Source organism: Pectinophora gossypiella, chromosome 7 (assembly GCF_024362695.1).
Source record: "Pectinophora gossypiella chromosome 7, ilPecGoss1.1, whole genome shotgun sequence".
Taxonomy (NCBI): Eukaryota; Metazoa; Arthropoda; class Insecta; order Lepidoptera; family Gelechiidae; genus Pectinophora; species Pectinophora gossypiella.
Window position 1 is genome coordinate 10,473,779 of NC_065410.1, and position 22,884 is coordinate 10,496,662.

A 22,884-nucleotide genomic window follows, 5' to 3' on the forward strand; every position below is an offset into this window, starting at 1 on the left:
ATAAAATTCCTCCACCGCAGAAAATATAAGGCGTACGTCGATATACCATTATCGTCTCGTTCGAAACATGTTGTGGTCAACGCGAGCGATCACTGCGATCACAATCATTACCCATACATCTGATCCGCGCTCGCGCACACTCAGCGCTTCAGACGATACACCGCAACAATCGTCTACTCATGCTAATTTATGCGAATCGACGAGCTAGACCCAGCCGCTGCAAGATCAGGAAGGGATTGTCATGACATATTATCCGAGGAATTGAATTGGAAGTGTGCCGATGGATGTGAATTTTATGTGGTCGGTCCTTATGCATTGCATGCGCACCGAAGCCGTACTTATGCAAAAGGCGGTCTCTAAATCGCACAATATTACGATATTACAACACTTTTTAAACATTCAAATTCTTGCCTAATAGAAGGATGTAATAAAATCTAAACGACAAAAAACAGACAAATATAATGGGGCAATTCAACTCGCATTCCCCTAATAATCGTACACTGAAATTCAGCATTATCAAAACGCACTCCCATTACAGATAATGGTAATGCCCCTAAAAAGTTGGGGACTCCGAATCGTAGAAGCAATTTTGCATAATTATCCAACATTGTGCCGGAGACAGCGACGCGCGGAGCTTCAATCCTAATAACATCGCGGACCCGATCGGAATCTCGTTACGCTACTGTAATCTGCTGCCAACAAATACCTCGTTATTTTGTTAGATTTTTGTTTTCATCCACACATTTTTCACTCGTGTTGTTATCTGTCCGAAAATGAATTTCAGAATTGTTTTCTCGCTCGCAAAGAGTTTTGACAATCCAAATATTCTGTTCTGATATTATGATCCACATGAATATGGAACTCATAAAATAGAAGGTGATTACATATTCACAAACCGCGCTAAGTCTAACGCCGTGTTCGAGAATCGTTCATCTTGGCAGCTTCAGGACGACAACTTAAATCCCCTCACGTACTTCTAATAACGTAATGAGCTCCAAAGCTTCGAAAGACATATTTTATTTTCCTCCAAACACATTTTATATTTCATTTCACGTTTCATAAGCTAAATTTGCATGTCCCTTCTTGCATTTGGCAGCGTAATGCTCCGGTCGCTTAGTGCACTTTTATTACGGTATTAAGTGATGTAATTTTTTTCATATTATATTATTCAAATTTAAATAACTGTCTCTGGTTTCCCCTGCGGAGGTTCCACTTTCTTTTTGTCGCCCTCGAATTTGGTTACTTTGGTTAGACGTTTCCGCCAAAGCCACAGAACACGAAACTTGTAGAGTAGGTCGATTCCAACTTTGCTTATTTCAATTTAAATTAAATTGACTTAAAAAGAAATATAACAGAAAAAGAATAAATATTTCAATATTTACGCTACCTTCTTGGAGAGTCTTTATATGATGCTAAATACAATTACTTTTTAGTTCTATCTAAAACAGCAATTCCATGAAGACAATTTTCTTTTCGACTCCAACGATTCCCTGTGCCAAAATTGGCGAAGTTGGAAGGCCGCAATTTTTACAAATGACATCGTGACGTTTATGCGAAGGGTGCGGCCTCCGACAAGTCATCATGTTACTTCTTTCCTATTATTCCTTGTTTCCGTTCCGCATCTTCCTTCCACCCTAAGTGTTTCTACTTTGTCTTGTACATTGACTGTATTGTTTCGGCTTTCATCAGATTTAAAAACAAGTCAGATAATGTTTTCCTTTTAATTCGGCTCTCTTTTTTGCACGGCCGCAACCGCGGATTTGATAACCACTAATCTGGTTAACAACCTTTCGTGTTAGCAAAGTGGATTCCGTGACTTATGTTTGCGATTCGTTGAGGTTGAAAATCCTTGTGGATTTGCTTGTCTTCATTCTCCATTATACGTGCCGTTTAACAGTGATTTATCAAACAATCTACACAAAAATACAATAATGCAAATTCTTCAAGTCATTTCGTATCGAACTATGCGATATTCTATACCTATGATGATATTTCGCTTTATTACCCGGCAATATTGCCTGTACATCATTTCAAAGGCAAAACACTGCGTTATCTGCATATGTTTGGAACTTTTTACTCATAACAACAGCCCCTTTGCTACTTGTATTTTCTTTATAATTTATTCCGTTCTTCCCCCACACATTGGCATCGGCCGCTGATATTTTTTATTCGATTAGTAAACCCCTAAGGTGTTTTTAGCCTTTTTTCGCTCGATTTTCTTCGAAGCTTTGTTGACTGTTTGGGGGGTTCAATGCTCATTTCTTTTGGATGAGCAAGCTTATTTATTCTTTTGCGATTATATTTTCTTTTACTTCTACCTTTATTTGAACTTCAAATATAATTCTCGAGCAATTTTTCATTCAAATAAAGTTTATTCGTCCTAGGTTCTATATTAATCTTTGTATTACTCTACGTAGCTACGTAGAACATACAATTTAACTACCTGCTTCACTCAGAATCTCGCGACAAACAGATATAATTCAAATAGGTTTGGAAGCCAGTGATCTCGGGTTCCTCAAACCGCGATACTTACACACTCGATTTGTGTCGCGAGGGGCGGGGGCCGGAGGAAACTTTTTGATGGATCGGACGGAGTTTGTTTTGCATGTGAGTGATATGTCTGAAATAATAAATGTTGAGGCGTCGACGCTTCCCAACCTCCCCTCCGAGGGTGAGCTAAAACGATTTTTGATTTGGGTGTCAAGCAAATGTTTTACGCAGTGACGCTCCGAAGGGATTTGATTTTCTTAATCGATTCTTAGGGATGCAAATACGGGAATTAGTTTGTTGTATTAATTGTGTTTGTTGTTAAATGGATTGCGCATTTGAAAGGCTTCGATCGAGACAGTTTCGGGATGGTTATGTAAATGACAGCAGTACTGAAAGCTTTGTTTAGTACTTACGGTAATCAGATTATGCATACAAGAACGGTTCGTTCGGCCGATGGCTCGGCGGTAGGCTCGCCGGTATTAACTAATCAGCGGACATCAGCTCTGCGTATATTGCAATGCATTGTCCGCGCTCGTGCCCCCGGAATATCTGTTTAGGCCACTGGCCATTCTGTAATGGTGTTAGTTAACGTTAGCTAACTCAGTTAACCCTCATAATGCGAATATCGTTACAGTTTCATGTTTAAACTAACACTCAATTATATTCGAAAATTATTCTCGATTCGTATTTCAAATAATTGGTAGTACCCAGTGTCTGTTGCAATAGCTAGCTACATTACTTACGGGGAAAATAAAGTCTCCCTCTTCGTTGGAGGAACTGATTTTCACGTCATGACTGGGAAATTTGTTTTTATTTTCTCCATTTTCACTCGCCTCCGCAGTGATTCGTCGCCAATTTTCGTTCTGACAAGTGAATGAATAATATTATTTCGCTTCTAGACTGATGATGGCTGGAACTGACACTGTAGGGGTGGCCGTTAATTTGTCTGCATCAAATTATGTTTTTCAACTCCAAAATATTTGATATCGACATTATTATTTACTGAAAAAAATAACACAAATATTTGCAATTAACTTATGTATGCCTATTTCTTGCATTGCCACATATCGCAATTAGAACTTACGAGTAAAATTACTTTTGGCACCTACTTATATGAAGTGTACAAAATAATTTTTCCTTCTATTATGTCCATCATGTTAGAAAATACGCAATCCCGTAGTCGACATTTACGACACAGTCATGATGGAATAGTATTTTCTAACTGTATTTTTTTTTGTGCCAGGCCATTCATGGAGCTTATGTAAGTTATAATCAAATCAATAGCTTTCTTTTACATTATTTTTATAACGTTATCCAAGCCGGACATTATGACGAGCGCAAAGGGCTCTCATGCGGTCTACTGTTTTTTATTTAAATTATATTCATTATTATCATCTCCCTAGCATTATCCCGTTTTTCACAGGGTCCACTTTCCTAACCTGAAAGACTTGACAGGTCCGGTTTTTTACAGAAGCCACTGCCTGTCTGACCTTCTAAACCGCGAAAGGAAAGCCAGCCAGAAAATGCATTTCTCGGGAATATGGGTTTTAAATCACCGAAAACATCATGAGATGTTTTCGGTGATTTTAATTATATTCATTTTTGTTTTTATTTATTTATTCAGTCATCGCAAAAGTTGACCAACGGATCACGGTCTGCTAACTTGACCTCAGACAACTTATGACTCTACCCACCCTCAAGGACTCAGCTTATTGATAAATAAATACTTTTTATTCTATACTTATAACACACAACATATCGTAAGATGAACTAAGTACCCAAACCTCACCGAGCCATTATAGACGGCGATACGGCTCACCACCTATCACGTTGGTCTAACAGAAAGCTCTATTATAATTAAAACTAATTCATAATGAGCTAGATTATGAAAGCTTACCAAACTTTTAAAAAGTATTTTTGAAATAAATTACTTATTAACACAAAGAAGATATCTCCTATTAAGATTGCTTACACAAACATCATCAATCAAACCAACACATTTACAGAGATAAAATAAAACAGAGGAAGTGGATAAATAATTTATTATTATAACTATTGATTGTGGCGTTATCATCCAACCGATCAAGTGATGATTCAAATGTTCAATGCGTTCCTTCAGAAAAAAAAACCAATGAAATATAATAAAGGGTGATATTTGATCCAAACAGACGTAAACTTACGTCAAGGAGGTATAAAGCCTTCTCGTTTACGATATTCTTATTGGTTTTTATAAGAAGCCTGGGAACAATTTAGTTGTGTTTATAGTGTAGGTATGTTATTTGTGTATTTAATAAGGATTTTGCAGTATGCAGGATAAGTACCAGCCCGTATTCATCACGGTGTAGATACGACATTGAAAAGTAGCCTAAGTATTATAGAACATCCTCAAATTAATGATGTTCGCTTATAAAGAATAAAATTTAATTACGTATTTATTAATAATTTAACAGTATATAACAATATATCATTTGTATTATTTACTTATTATAATTAAAATGTATTTTTTTATACTTCTCCCTTATAATCTTTGAAGTCAAAAAAGCTTCATGAACGTAAATTTTAAAGATCAAAGTATTAAAAATGTATAAAGTATGATTAACATATTAATGGTGGCGGAAATGAAAAATATATTAAATTCAAACGCAGCTCCGTGACTCGTCAGTAAAGTACCGAACGACTACGTTTCGAGGGTTCCGTACTACACAGAGTAGCTTAGCTACAGAGACCGCAGGTGTTGTCTTAAAACGTCACGGAAGAAATGGGATTTAGGTGGCATTTTACTGCAAAATAAACGTTTAGCGACAGAATAGAATAATAAGTAGTGAGTAGTGACTTATAGAATATTACGCCTATAAAAAAAAAATGTTTCCATAAATCGTTAGTAAAAAAACAATATAAATACAATAAAAGATAAGCCGTCCCCAATTCGATTCACTTCCTCACACGTCCTACGTGTAGTTCTGTGAACCGACCAAGAACAGGCAACACAGGAGGCCTATCTAATTTAGTTTTTGTCATTGTTTTTCAGCTATAAGAAATAAGCTTACTTCTACCAAGGACATACCGATGTACTAATATGTAGAAATGAAGAACATTAACAAGTGTTGATGTTCAAATGTTTTTGTCGTGTTTTGTACATTTTAATGACCACAGATACACAACCATTTAAATAAACACACTACCAATCGTTACTCAACTACAACAAACTATGATTTAACTACGAAGACGGACTGAAAATATAATATCATTACTCTGTAACCGCAAAAGGGTTCCGCGAAGGCTTAAAACAGCCACTTATTATGTATGTTACATTTCACTTTCAAACGTCATTTATATTCAAATGCTCAAAAGGCATTACTGAGCAAAAATTGTAGCATTACCCCCTTTTGAAATAAGTGAAATTGGTTTCCGACGAGGCAACATCGGGGCACTCATTTTTCAATGTCTATACTTATTCTCTTGATGTAAAAAACCGCTCCAAAATATCCGTTCGCCATGTTTTCAGCTTATGTTATTAATTATTTATTACACTCGTATTCCTTAAATTGTGATTTAATATTGCATATAGTAGTGCTGCGTACGGACTGGTGAAACGTAGCATGAAATGTACAACATGCCATGATTAAAAATAAGAATTGCAAGGATTAAACTAAGTCTTCTATCGTGTGGGTTGTGAGATGAATTACCAACCTCATCAACCCTGGTGTCAAGGTTATTATTGAGCCGCCAAAGGCCCCTGACGTGGCTCATGTAACGACTACTTACTTACATCAGTAAGTAGTAACCGGGACCAACGGCTTAACGTGCCATACGAAACACAGATCATCTTACTTTTTGGCCAATCAGCTGATTAGCCTGTAATGTCCTAACCAAACTAGGGATCACAAAGTGGTTTTTGTGTTATGCCCAACCGGGATTCGAACCCGGGACCTCCGGATCGTGAGCCCAACGCTCAACCACTGGACCACGGAGGCCGTTATTAAACTAAGTTAAAGAATGATGAATGGAACACAAAAGTAGACTCAATAATGATTTCGATCACAAAAGTTAATAAGTAAATATTAATAAAGAACGAATTGAAACGGAAGCATCAAAAGTCCAATAACTCACAATCAAAAAGGACCTACGGAATTAGGGTAGCGGTACGCGAGATCGGCATACAAAATGATTACATGCACCGTCTTCATCCACTGACAAAGAATCGCAGCGGGGTTCTACAATATTATACTTCTCCTTTGTGGTAGCTATGGAACTCAGTGGGACGCATGCTTTATGGTTTCAAATGATAAAACTGTTTGTCAGTAGCTTTGTTCGCGTAGTAGGGTACCGTGACCGATTGAAGCAGTTGATTTTTGATGTTCCTAACGAGATATTGACATGTGAATCCGTTTGTTTTTTATTCCTAGTTCAAATTGGAAACGGTGGTACAGTTATTGTGATATTCTTTGTATATTATTGTATTTGATTTATTATGTTAATTGGCTTCATTCGTTGTTGCAGGTTGCGTGATGAAAGAGGGGACATGGAGCGGGTCATGGCAATGGACAAGGCTCGTGAAGGTTCACATAATGGTAAGAGTTTATTGTGTTTCCACAGTATCTCCCTACCCCGGCGGGAAATAGGCGTGAGTTTATGTATGTGTTTACTGAATACATTCAAGTGTTCATCTACTGGCATAGTCAACTAATCCGCATTAGAGCAGCTTGCTAGAATATATTCCATAACTCCGGTTGATCGGGGAGAGGCCTTGGCCGAATGAACAGTGGGACGCATTATAATGCTGTTTATGTTTAATACTGATTTCTAGTTACGTAGATTAAAACGAGAATGATTGAATAGGTATGGCTACTTGATATCCATTTAACGTTGTTCACCAGGTTCCTCACCAGGCCACAGTCCTGTCCTGAACCTGTCGAAGTCGGGGTCAGGGGATCGCGACCGACCCGAGCGAGGGGACCGCGAGCGGGGGGAGCGGGGAGAAGGCTCCGCCAGCGGCCGCTCCTCGGCCGCCTCCCGCCGCACCCCGCAGCCCCCGCGGATGCCCTCGCAGGCTACCGCAGCAGCGTCCCCTCGGTCACACTCAGACGAGAGTGACGCGCCGCTATCTGATCAAGAAGACCATAATGTCAAAGATGAGGACGACGGTTAGTATCGCTTTTACATACCTAAAATTAACACCAAAGATATGTGTTTCCTCTCCTTACGATCTTCGAATCTTCAAGAGGAAAGGTTTACGCGATGGCTGTGCAAACGACCTTTTAATATAGTTAGGTAGTTCCTTTCTCCTTTTACCGGTTAATGCATCCATGGGTCATACAGTTAACAAGCAACTAAAGCTATTACATTCAAAACACTTCAATTCTGAACTGCAAAACTAATCTAAAATGATTGTACCACGATATGAGACCCGGTTCGCTATAATCTCATGTGTCGATATTAATAAGTCCTCTTCCCGATGTAATCACGGGCAGGCATGACAAGAAAGTGTCCGTGTTACATTAACACAGCCAGTGGTATCACCCGCTCAATATCCCCGCGTGTACGCCTCGGCGAAATTACCCAGTAATAGCTCCAACCTTCAGCATTCATAGTTCGGAAATTATCAGCCATAAAACCACCGTCCTTTTATTTTAGAAACTGGAAACGCTTATAGTAATAAGTGTAAAATGACTACTCGGCCATACATTGTAAGGCGACGTTAATTATTATTTTATAACCAAACATGTAAGCGATAAACCCTGGCCCGACACAATCGGCATAAAACCTGAAATATGCAGGTATACACTTCCGTGGTTAAATGCAACGCACCCGCCGCGGTGAGGGACAGAGATTCTGCGTGTTTCTCGCATCCTGGCGGTCGATTAGCGAATGATCATGCGCCTGCGTTCCCATACGTTTTCCCATCTTGATCCCTAGACACCGCACGTTTACTTGTAATGGTCCGATATAATAAAATCTTATTACAAGTATCCTCCGCGATCGCTCCCAATGATGTATGAATAGCACTTAAAAGGACCCAATTCAATATAACACGTGAGATTAAACTTGCTCTTTTTGACCTCATGTGTAAAACCTTTTAAAGTCCAGTGGTTTAGTGAAACATGAATCTACTGGTTATTATTTCTTCACTAGATTGTATAGTTGATGGTTATAGCTAACGATGGAGAAAGTCCTGTAACATTTGTCACCGACGCAAATCTCGGCTATTAAGAGTAATAAAGCCCCATGATGGATGATGTGACTGTTCCTCGACGATGCACGTTTTCGATCTATCTACCAGCTTTTTGTTTATTGAATCTATTGCTGTACTAAATATTTTAATCAATTTAGTACTATCTCCGTTAGGATCATCAATCAACCGTAAACTAGTTATTAGGCCGACATCACTAACTCACAAATGCAATTATAGCTATTTTACTAGTACCTATGTATTGATCTATATATTGAGTAAATAAAATGAATACTTAGTGACAGGGGTCTCTACTGATCACAGATTTTTGCAAACTGAGAGACGGTAGTGTGGTATTAAATAGCTGGCTTCCTTGAACCAATTTGTTAAATGAATAGGAAATCGGTAGAAGGTTCACCCGTCGAGGCGACGGCGCAAATCAAAACAGTTGATCGACAAATGTAAATACTCGGAGCGTACAATAGCTAAATTAAGTGAAACAATAAGGATTGTGTATTGTAGTTATTGCAGGTTACACACAAAATGCTCGCAGAGCGTGGGAACGGATAGCTGCCAACGATTATAGAAAATGCTCACTTTGCCACGATTTTACGGGATGAGCCTCGGGAAATTTTGTGCAAACAATGGATTTGACGACGGACCCGATAAAACAACAGTTTCGTTTTAGTCCAAAATAGGTTTAGTAACAAAGTCGGCTCGTTGAGAAATCAGTCGTATATTTATTTAACGATTAATTCCATCGATACGTGAGCCACGCTCCTCACGATCACCGCAGCCTCATTATCAAAATGCTTTTTCGAAACGATGTGTCATTCAACTTTGATCTTTGTCCATTTAAAATTACCTCTTTCTTTCAATCAAGCGTTTGATTTTGGACCTGATCGCTTTTTAGAACCATAACGTCTTTATACACTTTCTCAGCTTTAGTACGATTATACACTTTATTTGGTGGAGCATAGAGTTTAAGATGTGTCGTGGTAATTTGGGGGGTTTCTGTTAATTGGCCTTATTAGGGAGATGGTGTTGTGACAACTTGAGAGTGCTATCGTGCGCATCGACAATGACGAAACGATGTTGTCTTCATTATTTGATGAGCGCTCACTATCTTGTCAGTTAAATTAAATGTATCGATAGATTATTTTGGACCGTGAGAGACGCCAATCGAAACATTCATTTTTTATGCGTGCGGTCCGTTACTGACATAACACTTACATTACTGTAATTAACTCGTCAATTTGTGAAACAATAAAGTCATAATGTACCTACACTTTCATTTTAAACGCCTGTTGCCGTACATCTCAATTTGTTGTTACCTCTACGGTTCGTGATTTTGGGCATAATTTTGTAAGCTTTTATAAGTGGAGAAGTAATTAAAAATAAAGTGAATTATGGGTATGTTTTTAGTGCAACAGAAACATAAGTAGGTACTGCATAGTACAGCGGGCATATAAATCGGTTAGAGACAGCCCATTCGGTGTCCAATGGCTTCAACGCGTCCTTATTCAGGGTTTCATCATTATTATTTTATAAACACATTAAGATTTTCTAGTAAAAACATTTTATATGGTATATGATCATATTCAGTCACAATTATCATCTCAGGCATGTCTTAAAAGTTGATCGTGGGATAAATAAGTACTTAACATATATATTTTTTTAATGTACTGCTTTTGCATACGCTCATACTTATAGAATAAAATATAAAGACAAAAAAGGTTGATTTCGGATTCTAATAGCACTAATATTTACTGTATATGTTATAAATACTAAATGTACTTCAAAACGAACTATGCAATATAGGGAAATTAAATTCCCTTCAGCTATCCCTTATCAAGGCATGTGTCAGAATTTTTAGATACCTGCCAATCCGCTCGTTGAAACAAAATACAAGGTTCAATTACGTACGATAGCAATATTTGAATAAGGCCGCCATCCTCCATCAGAGCTTCGCGATCACCACGCGATATCGGTGTTCAACGCAATAATTGCAATACGAATGATACATGCACGCGATCGCTGCATACCTGCGTCATACATTGCATTCTACATCCTACCCAGAGAGCAAGGAACATTAATACGCTCGACCGCCATTAGAGACAAAACACGTTAAAATCGTGACGTCAATATTGCGATTGGCGCATATTCGATGAGAAAAGTCTGCCACTGCATACGATTTTTGGGAGATAACTATGACAAATAATAGGTCTTGTTCTCATCGAATCTAGTCTATACTAATTCACTGCTGTGTAAAGGCCATGAACTAGCGAGAACAGTTCCTCCGGTAAGATCACATACTAGTAGTGTGGAATTATGTTTAGTACATATTTTAGTGTTTTTTTTTGTACATTTTTTTGAAATGGAAGGAGGGGGAGGCCTTTGCCCAGCAGTGGGATCTTGTAGGCTAGATTAGATTAGACATATTTTAATATTGACAACTTATATTAGCCACCATTGCCTGTTTAGCTGTTTCCATAAGATATACATGTACTATACAGGGTGTTAGTGACATAGTGACGAATCCTGAGGAGGATGATTCTGAGTTAATATCAAGTGGAATTACCGTCGGAAAATTCATGAAATTGTAGTGACTTTTTCAATTATTTTCAGTTCCATAGTTATGCGACGGAAAATTCCCTTAAATATGTCACCTCAGATTCATGGTCTGTATTATCCCTCAAAGTTTTCGTTACGATGTCACTAACACCCTGCATTAAACTCATCTCTAGTGGCCGAGCGCGATTAGGTTCCGTGCTCTACGATCTTACTCGATGTTTGTCGGTGCCTTCTTTTGCTTTTAATATGCCTTTTAGGGCTTCTTATGAAGCCGTTACCGGCGATTTATTAGTCGCAAAACACGATGTGATTTATATTGAAAAGGAGAAAGAAAGATTTATATTCTTTTATTGAGTTTCGCATGCCGTTGTTCATGTCAGTAAGGTACAAATTCGTTTATACGTATTTCGCTTGTTTGGACACGAACTTCATTCGGTGCCACTCGAAGGCTCATGCAGTAAGAGAGAGAAAAACATTTATTGCGTAATTACATACGTCATAGATAACAGACAATGAAATAATACAATTTTGGTCATTGTAGACTTGCCCTAAACTACACTATACTATAATATTATTACTACTATACTTGGGATAAACGGAGTTCCAGCCAAGCTCTCTTACATGCCAACAATTCCATTCATCCAATCATCTTCTAGCGATTCTAATCTGTGACTTTAAACCCTTTCTAACTACGACTGCTCTAATTGGGTAGTTTCCTAAGTCAAAGATAAATTATGAAATTCTGATTACTAAATAAAGACAGATCTAAAGGTGACAAAAAACGTTTTCTTTTTTCTATTTAACTTATTCACAGGTTGCTGTTTCATACAAATTCCATAGTAATTTCGTGTTTTGATGTTTAGTAGACAGTAAATGATTTGACTAGTAATATTTAGACATAGTTGTATCTACTTACTTATACGTCACGTACTTGCACAAAGTTTTCTTACATTACCAATGAGTCCTGTGTCTCATTATGAGGATAAAAAGAAAATAAATCGTGAAGAAAGAAAAAGAAGAAGATAGATAGATAGATCGTTTATTTGCATGAACACAGAAAGAAGAAAGTAAAATTGTTCTTGCTTTCTATGTACAATTGTATTGTTTGAGTATAATTCTACCGCTTGACGCTCTATCTGTTCCGTATTATTGACCACCTCTTTTCCTGATCAGCAGCAGACCTGAGCGACGGGGAGCGCGAGCTGCCGACACAAGCATCTCCGACGCCCGTCAGCTACGCGGCCACCAACGCGACGCCCCCACCAGTGCCGGTAGACCCCTCAGCGGACACCCTCGTCTCGTCCACTGAGACTCTCCTTCGCAACATCCAGGGTCTGCTTAAAGTGGCTGCGGATAACGCACGCCAACAGGAACGCCAGATCAGTTATGAGAAAGGTTTGTTGGTTTAATCTTTATGTTTTTACGCGCATTCTCTTACAAAGTCGACACCGAGAATCGTAAAATATCCAATATTTATCCTACTAACATAACATAAGCTCACGACTATATCCCAATTTTGGTAGTCAAAAGTGCATTCATCGCAAGATGAACTAAGTACCCCTCACGAGCTTTCTGTTAGACCAACGTGATAGGTGGTGAGCCGTTCATATCTACGCTTTTCTTTTGATTGCCGCATATCTTATATCCGGATATAACCTGATTCTCACATATTCTACGAAATAAATATATCATCTTTATTCTAGTGCTTAGAAGAATGCAGCCGTTGTCAACGTTTAGCCCTAGCCGAGCCATTTGTTCAGCTCTAATACCATCTAATAAGCACATGCGTGTACGTTTAATAGAAGCTTTTGAGATGCTTCAATTTCAGTGAAGATGCGAGTAGGAACACTTATTACCATAATTTACCAACGCCGGCTTGAATGGGCAGACATACTGGACTGGAAATAAAGCTACCATGAACTAATAGACGTGCACCAATACCAAGAAACGCAAATGTACCGTTACAAAATTTACATATGAAATTATCATAGATTATAATACGGAGACATTGCAGGAAGGCTTATCGATGTAAATGTTATAATCGATATTAGTCAACATCTCCGGCGATCGATTCCGCGTAATCGGACCTATAAGCAACACTGATTAACTGGTGTTAGAGTGTTGGAGCACGTATCCCCGGGTACCCGGGATCACATTCCCGGCCGGGCCATAACGACATAGGATTCATTTGCATCACATTATAATGTTGCTCATTTATTGCGTTATTACGCTAAATTATTGAAATTAGAAAATAGTCGGTAAACAGCAGTTTTGTTGCAATTTATAGGTAGTCTTTTGCGTTTCGATCGCGCATGTCATCGCTCAGGGCCGTCCTTATCATTTACATTTATGCTTTAATGATGGCTATATTTACGTGTCTAACGATTCATTAAAGCGACTCGTATTGATGTGTTTTCACTATAGAAAATAAACATTCGCATTTTGCAAAGTGACGTGGCATTCTGCAATAATTGTTGTCCGTTACACACTAGTACTTCAATGCACTATATGATCCAATTAGTAACACACGGTAACCCATTCTTTAAATGTAACTGTTGTAATAGCTTTCTTTTTCAAAAGGGTAATAAATATATATTATTAATCTTACCAATTAGATGACACACATCGGAAACGCTGTTATAGGCACTTAATAAAAGTAAATATGCAAATATAATACACCGACCGCTACATACAAAGTCTTTCGTAGTTTATGGTTCGTTTATGGGTTATGAAAAATATGGTCCGTCAGCTTCATCATGTGAAGAAGCGATAGCATTGGCATAGTTAGCGATTGCACAGTTAAGTGTAGCTTTAGCCTAAGTTCAGAGACAGGTCTCTCCACGCAAGCGGCAGTGCATGTCGTGCCTTTTGCAAATAGCCGTAGAACAGATGCGCCTGAGTTATAGCCCGGCCCACTATCATTACACACGATTCCATTCGGACAGCATAATTGTTTAATTGATATTTCTGCAAGTTATTTATTCACGTCATTCCGTTTTCTCCATGAGAAATACGCCGTGCGCTATGGCCGTGCGAGGCGAAATTACTAGATGGTTGTTCTTGTGAGAAATCAATGTCATGCTCTTTTAAATGCATCGAGAATTGTAAATGAATTTAAATTGCAAAACACTTGTATTCAACATAATGATGCTTTGAAAGAGAAGGAAAAAATTAAAAGCAAACAACATTGTTATAACAAGACTTCGCAGCGTAATTTTATATATTCGCCATAGAACAATCCAAATTCTTTCAAAGATGCCGTAAATATTAAAATTTAGTCAACATTATTCAATTCAGTGGTGCCTAAACAAAAGGAACGAAAAATAATTGTTATAAAAACCATAAAAATACAGAGAGGTCGGGGAGAAAACTCGCGGCGAGTCATCATCAAACTTGAATATCAATATTGCGCCTCGAGCCAATTGTATTAATAAACAAAACAAAATGAGAAATAATAATGCTATAGGCCAACAAAAGGTTCCATTTCTCCCCCTGATACATAAGGGACCGCTAAAGGAATAAGTCTCTAAACCGGAGAGATTAAGAGTGGAAATCGCGTATAGACACAACCCGCAATTTTGTTATTACGATAATAAAATTATTGTTGATGAAACATTTTTTCGAATCGATGTGTCTGGCGAACTTTACTGTTGGATTTTTTATAGAAATTACAGCAATCACTCGCTGGCCCGGCCGGCTCAATTGATAGGTGTTACTGGCAGTGCGAGCCCAGCATTTTAGTTGGTTCGATTTCATCTTATATGTACGCCTTCGGAGGTTGCCTATATGGTGAACATGGTTGTTTCATATAAAGGTGAACGTATTCAATTGGGAGACTTGTTATAAACTATAATCATATCGGCTTAGGGTTGAAATACACATGAAATAAAAAGTTACCATTTGAAAAATCTCGTTGTGAAGAACGAAACCTTATTGTGGCAAACTGCTTGACTCTTATATTTGTCTTACGTCATCTGTTCTAATACCTATAGAGCACATAGAACATAGATGCAATTTCCACTACGAACAGATAGGAAGCGGTACGCATTCGCCTGCCATGGCAACATAGGTAAACATACCCATCAGCACCCTCGTCCACAAATAGCAGATTGCTATCTGCCACATTCGCTGACAATTTTTACACTACTGCAAGTGTGTACACAGACAAATGTGTCTCGCATTCACTGCGTTATCAGATAGCCAGGCAAGGGTTGTGTGAAAAGCCCTCACTATGATAAAACGGTGTCGATTTGTTCCCGTATGCAATGAATGGGAAATAGGTGTCATATTGTGCTCTTTTCAAGTGAGGTTTGTTATTTGCTTGCCATTGTTGTGGAGTCATTTATCTTTAGATGTACTTTTGGCTCTGATTGTTGCCTAAACGGACGTCAGAAGATCAGCCTTTTTAAAAAAATCACATCAATGGTCAGCTTGGCCACTTTTCGCCTTACGCTGCATATCCATCGTAATATACTTACCTACTTACTTGAGCAAGAAACCTTTATAGAGCATAGAGCTTATAAAACACTTGACACTATATCAAACCCAAATGTCCACCGAATCCTCTTTAAATTATCAATTTTTTTCTTTCCATTTCAAATGTGACCTTTACGCAAGGCACATCAATACAGCGAGCGACTGTTGTCAGCGGATAAAATAAAAGGTTTTAACACGCAGAATGGTTCCGATTGCGATCACTGCGACATAAATCTGCATCGGCTCCGAATGGGTTCGGCTACTCTTTAAAGCCTTTATCCCTGTTAATTCTTACCGCTTAGTTTATTTCTGAAATGGCCCTCTCTTGTTAGCTTTTTGCTTTATTTAGCCTTTTGTTTTACAACTATCAGTTTTTGTTAAGCTAAGTGCTGGTCAACGAGCAATGGCAAGACAAGATAGAAGCGGATACTTTAATGCAGTTAAGCGTCGAAAGAAACTCCACTTTATTTATTTATTAATAAAAACTAAGAATTGTGATTGTTTAGAACAACTGATGTCACTGCATGAAACATTGAAAAAATAAAATACCTAATAGATGACAACGTAGGGACCTAATGCATACTTTTAATATATTTTATTCTCTATTGCTTACCTATACTTAGACATACCATGCATAAATTCATATGTATATAATATGTACATATATGCGTACCTAATTGTCCAGCCAATAAATTTAATGGAATAGCAAACGGATATGTACCAAAACGACTGGAAATCAATGCTTATAAAAACCATTCACTCTGAACATGGAAAGGCCCTTATTACTAGAACCTTAAGTCATAATTTGCTGTAAAATAGCGATGAAAAATCGCAAATGGAACTTGGTTCAGGGAAACAGCTCATCAATAACGAGTAAGTGACCGAGGACGGAAAAGCATGAGAGTGTAATAATTGATCAATTAATTGAATTGGACCAATATGAATTGGACTGATTAACCAAATCTAGTTTACATTACCTAATATTGTTTTTTAACGAAATAATAAATTAATAAATCCTTTATCCTTTATCCTTTCCTAATAATAAATTCTTTAAGTTTTTAATTGAACTCTGAATAATATACAGAAGCAAATACGTAAAGACTGTATAGGAGGATATATTTTTTTTCTAAATTATATGTAATATTTTGACGTTAACACACCTGAAAAGACATAACTAGGTATGTTACTAAGAGCATGAAGACACTTTTTTCGAATATTTCAACAGTTCTGTTCTTATTCATTTAAAGTAATACAATTTTTGAAGAAATATTCTACAAATGACTCCTAAGGGTAGACTCAGCTCCATATTTCCAACAAACATGAACTGACCATTGATAAAAACTGATGAGCAAATAGACAGGACTTGTGTGTTCAACTAATGGATTCAATTGATATGAAAGCTTTCGCGAGACATTATCGCTGCCATCCAAATTACTCGCAATCACTATGTTATGTTTATTGACTTGCATTTGTAGCAAATGACTGGCAAAAACAGCACTATCAGCTGTAAGTGCTTCTATAGTTATCTATCGTAACATGAAAGCCTGTCCCCATGGTCCAGTGGTTGGTAATTTGAATCCCGGTAGAGATATAATCACAAAAAAAAATTCGTGATCCCCAGTTTTAAGACATTGCAGGCTGATCACCAAATTGCCCGAAAGTAACGTAATCCATGCTACTATTTTTCTCAGTAATTATGTAGTCGTTACATGAGTTATGTCAGGTACCTATGGCGACACACACTGTATTACACTATTGACGTCACAACCCACACGACTGAAGAAGAATATAACATAAAAATATAACATATTTGACGAACATATTTCCAATCGTAATAGACAAAGCTGAAAATAACCGTCACTATAAAATAGCATACACTACATAGCTAAGAATTTGTAAAATAAATATACAGACTAACTCTTTGCTAGGTACTTTTTATACGAAATAACGTTATAAAGGTCTTGTGAATTCTGTTGTTTGGTGAAGGAAAGTTAATCCTGCTCACTCATGAGTGTTATCAATATGTACTTAATGAACATTATAAAATTACACTTCACAGATCATATCCAATATCAAGTTCACCAACCCTATCTTCTGTCACTTTTACTTGGCTGTTTTAAGGTGATTTCAAAATCAATAGAATCGTCAGAAGTAGATCACATAACAGTCCCAATCCTATTCTAAACTTGGTGCACAAATCCTTCAAATTCGACTGGAGCTGTCCATCACGAAGCGCGGCCATAACTCAGGTCTAGTCGGCTCCCATCGCAACCGCCCCCAGGTAACGAGCCACCGCGAGATGCGCCCGCGCCGATACTCCCAACGACGCATTGTTGCCGCCCGCGCCAGCTTTCGCACCATTGTACGAGGTGCTGCCATCGCCAAATACGATCTTTGTTTGTTTACTTGCCCACTTGAGTTATGGGGTGGTTCTTGATTTATTTTTTGTCCAACGGCTAGTTCATTTCGACACTAAGGATGAAATTGAAGCTCGCGTTTCAGTGAACCTATTGGACTGTTACTAACCAGAATATTTCTGACAGTTCTAAACAGATTCTTAACAGAGCTTGAATGACAAGCTAGGAGTATAAATAATATTTACACAGTTGATTTTTGATATATTATGAAAATCTTAAAAAAAATATCAGACAGGAGTACAAGAACTAAAAAAATGTTCTATCAATAAAGTTATGTCAATATTCATAACAAAACGGACCAGCCGAGCTAAGTCTAAGATTTAATTAAACCTCAGCGGTTTTCCGTATGATTCGCTCGACGGACTAAGTAAACAATAAGTGACATTAACGGCGGGATATTAAAATGCCATTCCTGTGTACCGATACGCGACATGGTCGGCCATATTGGATTACTGCGCGTGTCGCTCCGGTTTCATTGCGCCCGCGCAGCACGCGACTCGACCACACGCGCGACATCTAGCGGGCTCGCGATGTACTTGCTCCTATGTGCAACCAAACACCATGATGCGAATAGACAGTTGTTCCATATTGGTGCCAAGTTTAACTGTACCGCAGGAATTGCAACTATACTTTGCATTTTTTCGTGATTGCTATCGCATATTTCTGTAAATTATAAATTTTAATTTGAACTGTTGCATTTTGTTGTAGGGTAAACATAGCATCACGCCTATATCCCCAAAGGGTCAAACCTCTGCCGAACACTCTGTATGTTATATACGTAGTATATAATACACTATACACCCACTCCTTACCAGCTATGTTTAAGTCTGATGTAATAGGGGCGAGCCTATAGCCATAGAGTAGTTTCTTTCTTCATTTCAATACCAATCGTCAATACATGTAACTCAGTATAAGAGACAGTCTCTCCTAATGAATAAATTCGTATGCAGTTTTACTGTGATCTCCATTTCTCTAAGGGGCTGAGTCGCCGGTTTTTCATATTACCTATAACCAGCTTTTATTATTATACTTAATAAGCGTTAAGTAAATTATTGTTACAGTATAGATAAAACACTTCTTTCGTGTTTGTATGAGGATAAATAATTATCTTATGTTGTTGGGGGAAGTTTGCGCGCGTTATTCCCGTTCCCGTGGCGCTCTACTCAAATATTAACTGTGGAAATATTAAATTTCAGATCTGCTTGAAATCGTGTTACTCTAGTACAATGCCTTGCTTTCAGTCCGTTAATCATTTACTTCTAATCCCGCGGTCCTTATATGACAATCGACAGTGCTAGTGATAAAAATATCTCAATCGTCTCGCCTTATATAAATCCGTTTTCTTATGTCAAGTCAAAAATTTTCAAGTCGATTATCATAAATCATTGGCAACTTAGGTAAGACCCCTGGTTTTCATATTGGAATTCACATAGATACTTATATCAATACCTAGGTTATAGGTTAGGTTTAGGATATATTTGTTACTAACATTTATAATGAAACGGTAGCATTTTAATTTCGAGCTACATTAGTCTGATATCCTGCGAAGAAAAAATATTCTTTGTCGTTACTTACATAATTTTCCTGGTTTTTTTACGTACTAGTAGATTACTTATACTTCCTAACCACATTAATTTACTGTAATATTTTGCTATTCATTTTCAATGTATTCCATGTTTTTGTATGTAGATTAGAGGAACTTGTGATCCAACACTGCAGAAGGGTTGTAGGACCGCCCGCGGCATCGCCGACGCATTCATCAACTCACTCGACCGATTATGATGCTATTTTTACCCTCGTATATTGATTGAAATAATAATATTAGCCACTATTATTTCGCCTACAAACTATGATTAAAAGTTTTAATATAGTTTCCTTATTGATTAATTATGAAATCATCTAAAAAGAGGCGTTCCTGCTATTTGCACTATTCGATTAAAGAACAAGTTAATATGCCGATAATATAATCAATTATCTATTTCAAATTAAACCCAACTGTTCAATACAAATTATAAACGGCATTAATGTGCTATAAATATCAAGTTCATTATTTTTTTTAAATAATAAATATAATAATGTTTTATTGGCAACAAACATAATACAATCAGCTAGAGGCTAATGCCTTCTTTAAGCTTAAAGGGCTTGCTCTTTAAAAGCAAGTAATAACAATCTTTTCTTATTCTACCGTGATTTCACATTATTTTATTACTTATATTATAATTTACATGCAAAGGAGGAATGTGCCAGTTTGTGTGTGTATTGGGGTTCAAATGAGCAGTTTGTTTGATTGTTGTTTTATTCTAATTAGGTATGTATATTGTTATGTTATGTAAATAATTTACGAATCGATTAGTAAACTTAAGGAGCTGAATCTAGAACAGTTTCTTTTGATCGGGTCAAAACAATACGAATATTAAATTCCACCTATGTATGGCCACGGCTAGTTGTTTACCAAATCGCAAAGTATATCAATAAATATGAAAACGGTATCGACGTTCATACACAGTAATAACCGGAGCTATAAATCGTGTACGGTGGCTCAAATATGAATCCTGTACCGCAACGAGCAAGAACTCCCTCAGGATCTTACAGTCTAATGTAATACAACCCGAACTTAGCTCTTTAATCCCTCACACCAATCCAAACTGGACTTTCCGCCTTTAGCACTGAGACAGAAAATCCTAAGTCTAAATGCGGCAGTTGCGACGTTGTAGGTCTAAAGGAACGTACAAAGGGGTAAAGTGAGACAATCGTAAAGTTTAATAATAATTACATTCTCAACTCTCTCCCAGGTTGCACAATAATTAACCGCTCCGAATTACTTAGCCGAAATAATTTAATGTGACGCAGAATTGTGTGTGTATACATGTGTGCGTGCACGCAGTGATGATTGCGTTTTTGAAATAACAAACTTACTATAATGTATCAAAATTCATACAAAGTACAGATATACCTATTTTTTTTTGAGACGGCTTGCAGTAAAATAAAATTAATCACTACATTTCAGCATGAAATACTATTCAAATACCTATAGGTACGTACATTACATTAATTATTAGTAAATAACAAGTCGTTCTTCTTAATCCTCTTTAAAATGAGCGAAACAGTGATAGTAAAAGTAATGATGTAAAAAAAGAGAAGACAAAATCTTGCTATAAAGTTATTAAAGAAACCAAATTGCGTACTTTAACTAGCAACAAACTGTACGGAGAGTGCCTGCATCATCTGTCTGTTCTTAATATTTAAAACTGCCATAAACTAAGCTTTAAGAGCTATGTCCCAACCAACATACTAAGATCCCTTTCTTCATATACCTCGCTTCGAATCATAGTCCAAGCTTCATCAGCTACCAAACTGTCTCTATGGGGTGGAACGAACCCTTGCGCTAGTTATAATTTACATACAGAATTACAAGCCGAAATGATACACTTTATGCCTGTTTATGGTCGCGAATGTTTCACACAAGCATGAATCTTATTTAATAGAGAATTCAATGCTTGTGAAAACTTTTAACTCATAACTTAGAGGCAGACTTTGTAATTACGAATGTTGTACTTTATGTCTTGCAGTTATCATCTTATTACAAGTTTTTGTGCCCGCGGAACCCGCCCCATTACTCCTCATTAAAATGATTTCTTACGTCTACTTTCTAAATGCAGCGGGGAATCGGAATAAAATAAGTCATATCGTGCACCTGCCTAGCACTGCCGAGCATTAGCATTGTTTATATGCAGTTAAATTTCGCTACGCGCCGAAAACATTCGGGAAGTTTGCACAAAAATGAGAAATTACCGGTCAGGGAGCGGCGACCGCAAAAACACCGCGTAAGGAACAACTAATGAAAGCTTAGAGCCATTCGCATAACTCTCCCTTACATTTTTAATACCAATATATCCGGCGAGGGGAGCTTCTATCGGGGAAGAAAAATGTAGCCAAAAACAAAACATTCGCGGACTCTTGCGTTTATATCTTATTTAAATACCACCAGATGTTGTCCGCTTATAAATGTGGATATTTTTTTAATCGGTGCCTTACCGGAGACAATAATGGTATCAGGCGATCTGCCGTCAGCTGGTATGTAGATGTACGGGAGTTTATCGTGTTCGGTGGCTAATTTAAAACTCCCTCTGTTCGGAGCGCGCCCATCGGCGGCTCTATCATCTGAACGCGGCCGCGTGATATCTTTCTTGACCCGTATATTTTTTATTCCCTTCGTTACCTAAGCTTTTTCGTATCGTATCGAATCTCGAAGAGTCGTGTAGTCTCATTAAAATAATACAGGGCTACCGGATAATCTTATCCTGTGTGTTTCGATCGCAGATTGGGTGCGCGTGCGGCGATAACACCGCGAGTTATTCCGCCGCCGCTCCACGCTCCACACGCTATTGCTTTTTAATTCATTTTTGCGGCGACATCTTCATTATTTGTACGTTTACAGTAGAAAAATAATACAACTAACTACAGTGTTACATATTGTAAAAGTTTATAATCTTACTCCAAATACACTGACTTGTTTACGTCACACGAAATGCAATTCCCTTATAATATATTCATAAAATTACGTGAAACACATGTATGACGAAATCTACACGGCATATAAACCAGTACTAGACTGAGTATTTTTTATGAAGGCACTTCAGTACTGCTATAGTAAAAGTGTCCTTATTTCACGGCAGATAAGATGAAAACTTGCAAACAAGGGAACTGAACGACGAAATTTTTATGTTCTAAATTTCACACATAATAAAGGGAAGCAAT

General features: G+C 37.6%; 1 protein-coding gene across 5 annotated transcripts in view; it reads left to right on the forward strand.

Annotated features, from left to right (window-relative positions):
• The window catches only part of LOC126368009 (dachshund homolog 2), a 159,727-nt gene that overhangs the window by 94,936 nt on the left and 41,907 nt on the right, over window positions 1–22,884 (forward strand). For 4 of the 5 annotated variants that reach the window (XM_050011846.1, XM_050011849.1, XM_050011850.1 and 1 more), the window contains 3 exons: window positions 6,991–7,061; window positions 7,368–7,634; window positions 12,407–12,628. In XM_050011846.1, coding sequence (XP_049867803.1) covers window positions 6,991–7,061; window positions 7,368–7,634; window positions 12,407–12,628 — 560 coding nt within the window. The remainder of the gene's footprint in view (window positions 1–6,990; window positions 7,062–7,367; window positions 7,635–12,406; window positions 12,629–22,884) is intronic. The other variant, XM_050011847.1, reaches the window with a different exon arrangement.